Source organism: Agrilus planipennis, unplaced genomic scaffold (genome assembly GCF_000699045.2).
Source record: "Agrilus planipennis isolate EAB-ADULT unplaced genomic scaffold, Apla_2.0 scaffold230, whole genome shotgun sequence".
NCBI classification, from domain to species: domain Eukaryota; kingdom Metazoa; phylum Arthropoda; class Insecta; order Coleoptera; family Buprestidae; genus Agrilus; species Agrilus planipennis.
The window spans coordinates 264673-271077 of record NW_020438941.1 but is presented as its reverse complement, the minus strand read 5'-3'; the positions used below and the strand labels follow the sequence as shown (position 1 = coordinate 271077).

The window sequence follows — 6405 nt, the reverse complement described above, 5'->3', positions numbered from 1 at the left end:
CAAGGCAGACGGACCCGGAATCGAACCGGCGTCCTCCCGAATGTTAAGCAATAGTCTAAACCTTTAGGTCATGCCGCTCGGTTCGGTACTAAGGTGAGTAGGGGGAAAGAAATGAAAAAAAAACGAATTCGTTTTTAACATTACTTTCGCGGCGGAAAAATAAAAAATAGATAGCGGGAAGTGATTGAGCAGAGGGGAAAACATAGGGTTGGAAAAAAAGAGCACTATCGTGAGATAAAAATTGGGAAAGATAGAAAATGTAAACGTTACAGAAAGAAAGAAAAGCTGTAAAAAAATAGTAAAAAACACAAGTAAGGACATAAGATGGAAACTACAACCGAATAAGTGAAAAAAAAAAGATTATAAAAGTAAAATGAAAACGAAAACATAATTATAAGTAAAATTAAAATAGAAGTTAAAAGATAAGAAATGTAATGTTCGGTTGTAGCATGGGGTGGTAGACAGGTAATCGGGAGGCCCCATAGGGGTGCAGAAACCGGTCAACTCGGCCGGCGTTGTTAATTAGGAGAATACATTTCTAAATAAAATTCACGTCCGTATCAATTCCCCCCTGGTTTGAAGAAATTTAGTCTGCTGTATTCGGAACTGGCCGGAGTTGATCGTGGTGGAGCTTTACCAACCGGTTATTCTTTTCGATCTAGTATGTATTTCCTCCCACGTAGCTGTGAACTGTATGTGGACCGGACCATCGTGGGGCAAATCCAGCATGGAAATTTTGCTCGGCACTTGATAGAGAATGCTCTCTGCTGTAGACCAGTTGGTGGGGTCTGTACCGATGTACTTCAGATTCAGGCACGGCTCGTTGCTGTTGGTATTCCCGCTGATGTCTTCGGATGTCGTCGACTCGTTCCCGAAACGTAGGTGGTTCTATTACATTTCCATCTTCTGTAACGTTTTCCCATTCGCCCGGTCGTAGGAGAGGCCGTCCAAAGAGGGCGTAATAGGGAGTAGTGCCAGTTGCAGCGTTTCGCCGGCCACGTTGGTCGAAAAGTATTTTGGACAAATGAGTGTCCCAATTACGATGCTCTCCTGATTCCAGATACATGCGAAGGCCGGTCTTAATCTCCTGGTTGCGACGTTCAGTTGGGTTTGCTCTCGGATGATACACGAAAGTGGACCAATGTCGCACTTTCCATTTTATACAAGCAGCCTTCCATCCTTGACTTGCAAACTGGGACCCATTGTCGGAAAGAATTGCCTGAGGAAAACCGAAACGATGTAGGACTTCCTGTTCCAATAGGCGCACGATGATAGCGGTGGTTGACGAGCTAATAGGGAAACATTCCACCCAACGGGAAAAAATATCGGTGACGACTAAAAGGAATTCTTCCCTCTGGAGGTACGCGGATAAGGTCCAATCAAGTCGAGTGCTATAATATCCCAGGGTTTGTCGGATTGGCGGGGTCGTAGAGGAGCTGGAGTTACACGGTGCTTCTTGTAACATTGACAAATGCGACATTGTCGAACGTGCCTTGCAACGTCTGACTTCATGCTAACCCATTTAAAAAATAGTGATAATCGCCGAGTGGTTTCCTGGATGCCTGGGTGTCCTGCCTCGTCATGGTATTTATATACGAGTTGCGGTTGAAAGGATGTAGGTACAACCATAAGCCAATTGCTTGCCTTCTTCTGCCAAAGAACGTCGTCAAAGATCCGATAACTCTGAAGAAACGTCGCGTCATCATCAGTGTGACCCAGTGGATTTTCCGTCAGAAAATCATGACGCTGTCGAAGTTGAATTGTGTCTGGATCAATCTGTTGTTCCCTCCTGATTTCGTCACGGAACGTTTCAACCTGAATTTAACATACGCCTGGTGCAGCGGCTTCGTTACGGGAAGGTGGGAGAAGACGAGTGACGTCATTACTGTCAGGAGACAGCAAGTCGGTGGCTGGTAGCGGGACAAGGCGTCGGGCAGGTGATTGATGTTTCCTGGACATTGTTCCAGGGTAAAGGTAAACTCTTGTAGAAGGAGTGCCCATCTGATTAATTTGGCGCCAGCGTCCTTCATGTTTTGTAGCCATGTAATTGTTCTGTTGTCAGTTCTTAAAATGAATCTTTTATCTTCCAAATACGGACGATACTTTTTCATGGCCCAAACTATAGCGAGGCACTCCTGATCGTTGCTGTGGTAAGCTCTTTCTTAGGGATTAAACCGGGTACTTGCATAAGAAATGACTTGCTTTTCTCCCAGGGGTCCTTCTTGGTATAAAACGGCGGCGGCTCCTTGCTTACTAGCGTCTGTTTGCAATATGAAAGTCTTTTCGAAATCCGGCCGATGGAGATGAAGCGGTTGCTGCATAAGCCTTTGGATATTTCGAAAAGACTGCTGGCATTTTTGACTCCAATTCCACTTCTTTCTGGGGCTTAGAAGATCCGTGAGGGAGGCCGATACCTCCGCGAAACGGGGCAAGTATTCCCGCAGCCAATTGCATAAATCCAAGAACATCTTTAATTCTTTTCTTGTGGTTGGAACGGGCGCTTCGTAAATTCTACCAAGGTGGCTGAGCAGCGGAGAGTTTCCTTCTTCAGAAATGAGGTGCCCCAGATAGATTACTGTCCTGGACCCGAAGACGCATTTTTCGGGTGCGCAGGCCAGGTTGTGCTTCTTCAAACGTTGGAATACCCGACGTAGGTGCTGAATGTGCTCTTCCCATGTACGTGAGAAAATAATGATATCGTCAAGGTAGACGAGACAAAATTTTCGTAAGTATCCCGCTAACTCTTCTTGACCCATCGTACGTTGAAATGTAGCGGGAGCTCCCTTCGCCCGAATAGCATGACCCTGAAGTGAAATTTCCCTCCGTCCGGGGCGGTAAAAACAGTAAGCGGCCGGGATTCGGGATGCATCGGGATCTGCCAATATCCCGACTTCAGATCAATGGTCGAGAAAATGTTGCATTTTCCGACGGCCTTTAGAGTTTTCGGTATAGCGGGGAGGAGCGAAACTTCGTCGTAGGTGATATTGTTTAAGCGACGGAAATCCTCGCAGAACCTTGCATCACCATTCTTCTTGTTGACCAAAACCACGGGTGAGTTGTACGTTGACTGGCTTGGTTTTATAATGTTATCTGCCAGCATTTCCTCGACTTGTTCTTGGATCAATTTCTTTTTTCCTTCGGAGTATCGATAAGGCGGAAGGCAAAAGTGTTCGTCTTTAGAAAGACGAATAATGTCCTGAGCAGTCTTAGTCGGAGACGTTGGCTTCGAAAATGCCGCTGGGAAATCCTCTATTATTTTCCGAAACTGATTGACGTAGTCCGGGGGAAAATTCTGCGTAACAAGCTGTTCACTGGGCGCAGTCTGTATGCTAGGAGTTGGCGCTGGTCTAGCCAGTAGATAGTCTGACGTGTATTTATACTTCCTCTCAAAATCACACGTAGCATTAACCTGTAGGAGCCAGGGCATTCCAAGGATGATGTCATTCTTTAGGCCTTCAGCAATGAGGAACGGAATTTCTTGGGGAAACTCGTTGACATGTATTGTAAGAGATACGCTGCCCAAAATACACATTGATGTTCCGTAGGCGAGGCTAGCGTCGAAACGGAGACTGGATGTAGGTCGTGTGTCAAAAGGGAACTAATAAAGTTGTGGGATGCTCCTGTATCCAATAAGGCGTCCACGTGTGTTTCCTGTAGGCGGAGTGGTATTTTCGGCATCCAACAGGATGATATGATGATCTGATGGTTTTGAATTGGTGTGTTCCCGGCCTTTAGTGAGGGCGCTGGGCGGGCGTGCTTCCCTCGGCCTGTCTCCAGTTTTCCGATTGAGTGGAAGTATTTGGAGCGGCTCGTTTTCCCTGGAGAATCGGGCAATCTTTGCGAAAATGCCTTTCCGGACAATAATGGCATCTCGGTGGGGTTGTCGCTAGCGGTGTTTTCGGCAAAGTTCCTTTTGGTTCGTCTCGCGGACGAGCAGATAAAGAGGCAGGAGTTTGGGCGAGATCACGCTCGATCTCTGTTGCTCTCCTGAGCAACTCGTCAAGACTACTTGGTTTAGGGGTTCGTAGGACCGAGGGTCGCAAAAGCTCGATTAGCAACTGTATACAATCTTCTTCCGGTTTCTTCGGTTAGAGCCTATACAGAACATTTTGTTCAGGAGAAATATTTCAGTCTCGTCCTTATTCCCCTGTTTGTGACCATATAATTGAGCCCTAAGGTTTGTGAGGACTTCTGGACTGTTGTATTTTGCTAGGATCCTGATTTCGAAATCTTCCCATGATAATTTGAATTTTTCGTAAAGGCGCCACCAGGAAGCCGCGTGTCCCTTTAATTCCTTGGCCACATATTGTACTCGATCGTTGTCCTCTACCTTGTATTTCTGGAAGTAGGATCGGCAATCTTCCAAGAAAACCCCGGGATCTTCGTTGGCATCTCCGCTGAATGTAGGGGCCGATGGTGTTGCTTGGGTGCTTGTTAAGACACGCTGTAGAATGGTCTCTAACTGAAACGCACTAAATTGGATGGTAGATTCGTTATTGGGCGCCACTTGGTGTTTAGGCACTCCAAGAAGTGCGGTGTCTTCGTCCATGGTTATCTTCCTACTCTTCCTTGGTATTTTTAATCAGTTGGCTGGCTGGTTCAGTTGAGTTCACAGGCGCGGATTTGTTCTATTTCACTAACAGATTTTTAGCCCCACGTACGTTGGGCTCCACTTGATACAACTTTACGCACTTGGTTATTGAATAGAGTTTATTTACACACGGGCACAGGTTAATATTTACACAAAGACAAAAAGAAGTATAACTAGACAAAAATATATACAAAAAACCAATAAACTATATACATGTACACGAAGACAAAATACATAAAAAAACAAACGAATATACAAGGAACAAGGAATATATACAAAGACAAAGAAATAGATATACACGAAGGACATAATAGCATATATATAAAACAAAAGAACGACAGACAGAGTGAATGGAGGCAACGCACTTACTCGTTACTGGTGATCGGCACTAAGTCGCGCCACGGGGAACACGAAGAAAACTGGTGGTTTGGTGGGCCCTTCTCCCTTGCCGTGGGTCGGTGGGATATTGGGACTGTCGGTACTGAGGTGAGCACGGTTATTTATACAAACCTCAGCACCGAGCAAGGGTTAGGGAAAAGCGGGGTTGATAGTGGGGTGTGAAGAGTAGGGCGAAAAGAAATGAAAAAAAACGAATTCGTTTTTAACATTACTTTCGCGGCGGAAAAATAAGAAATAGATAGCGGGAAGTGATTGAGCAGAGGGGAAAACATAGGGTTGGAAAAAATGAGCGCTATCGTGAGATAAAAATTAAAAAAGATAGAAAATGTAAACGTTACGGAAAGAAAGAAAACCTGTAAAAGAAATAGTAAAAAAAACAAGTAACACAACATTAAAAAACTAACGTGAGTTTTAATCATAAAACAAGTTCGTCAAACCGGGCGTCAACAAATACATTCTAGAGCAAATGGATTTACATCAACTACAACATGCATAATAATACCGAAAATAATTAGCTATATTCCCAATCTGCCAATGGAGGTAGATATGTTTTCTACCACACTAAAGAAGTTCACCTTCTCATCGGCGCAAGACTTTTGTGGGAGTGTCTTTGTATAGGGGAGATACAAGTACAACCAGACCAACCTCTGCTACAGAAAACATAATTGGGTTGAATCCTGGCTGGCTCGGTTAAAAGAGCTAGTATGAATGCATGTTGTATGATGATGGAACGTAGTCATTCAAACGAACAACTTCACCAACAGATGGAACGTTTTTGGAGACTGGAAGACTATTACGTAGAGCAGGACAGTGTACAACTTAACCCGTATATATTTCAGAGAAACGTCAACCTGATGGAGAGACCTGATTAAGAAGAAACTTGACGAAATTGTAAATTAACGAGAAATTGGGATGAAGGGGTTATTCTCACACAAAACGTAAGCAACCTACTATGGACCGCATGTAATATTGAAATATTAATTAATATATAATAATTCTTCTCCACTTATTGCGAAATAACTCTCAATGAATATTTACCCTTTTTATATAAAACGTAATCATGTTTAGAACGTAATGGAATTTGGTGTTGTCTGGTTAATCGACGCAGAATTTGGATGTTCTCTGAACTTGCCATGTGAGTGTCCACACGTTCATCAAATTTGATTCGTTATTCATCAATTGTTGGAATTTCTACCAAGTTTTCGATATTAAACCTTGTGACAGTATCGTCGATATCATCCACTGTTGAATTCTCCGGCTTACTCGTTTCCGGTGTCTGTATCACATCCGTAATTAGTCGATTGGTTGGCCATTTTAATGAGTACGACTGATTCTAGAATTTCGTGGGTTTAAGCGCGTCGAGCTGGATTCGAATGCGTCATTGTAGGTACAATTCGTTTAGAGATTTCCCGCAA

The 6405-nt window shown here is 44.0% G+C and overlaps 1 protein-coding gene across 1 annotated transcript; it reads right to left on the bottom strand.

Annotated features, from left to right (window-relative positions):
- Positions 1-658: 658 nt before the first annotated feature.
- Positions 659-1480, bottom strand: LOC108740493 (uncharacterized protein K02A2.6-like). Its single transcript, XM_018474819.1, has one exon. The coding sequence runs from the start codon at positions 1478-1480 to the stop codon at positions 659-661; it is 822 nt and encodes a 273-aa protein (XP_018330321.1).
- Positions 1481-6405: the final 4925 nt, after the last annotated feature.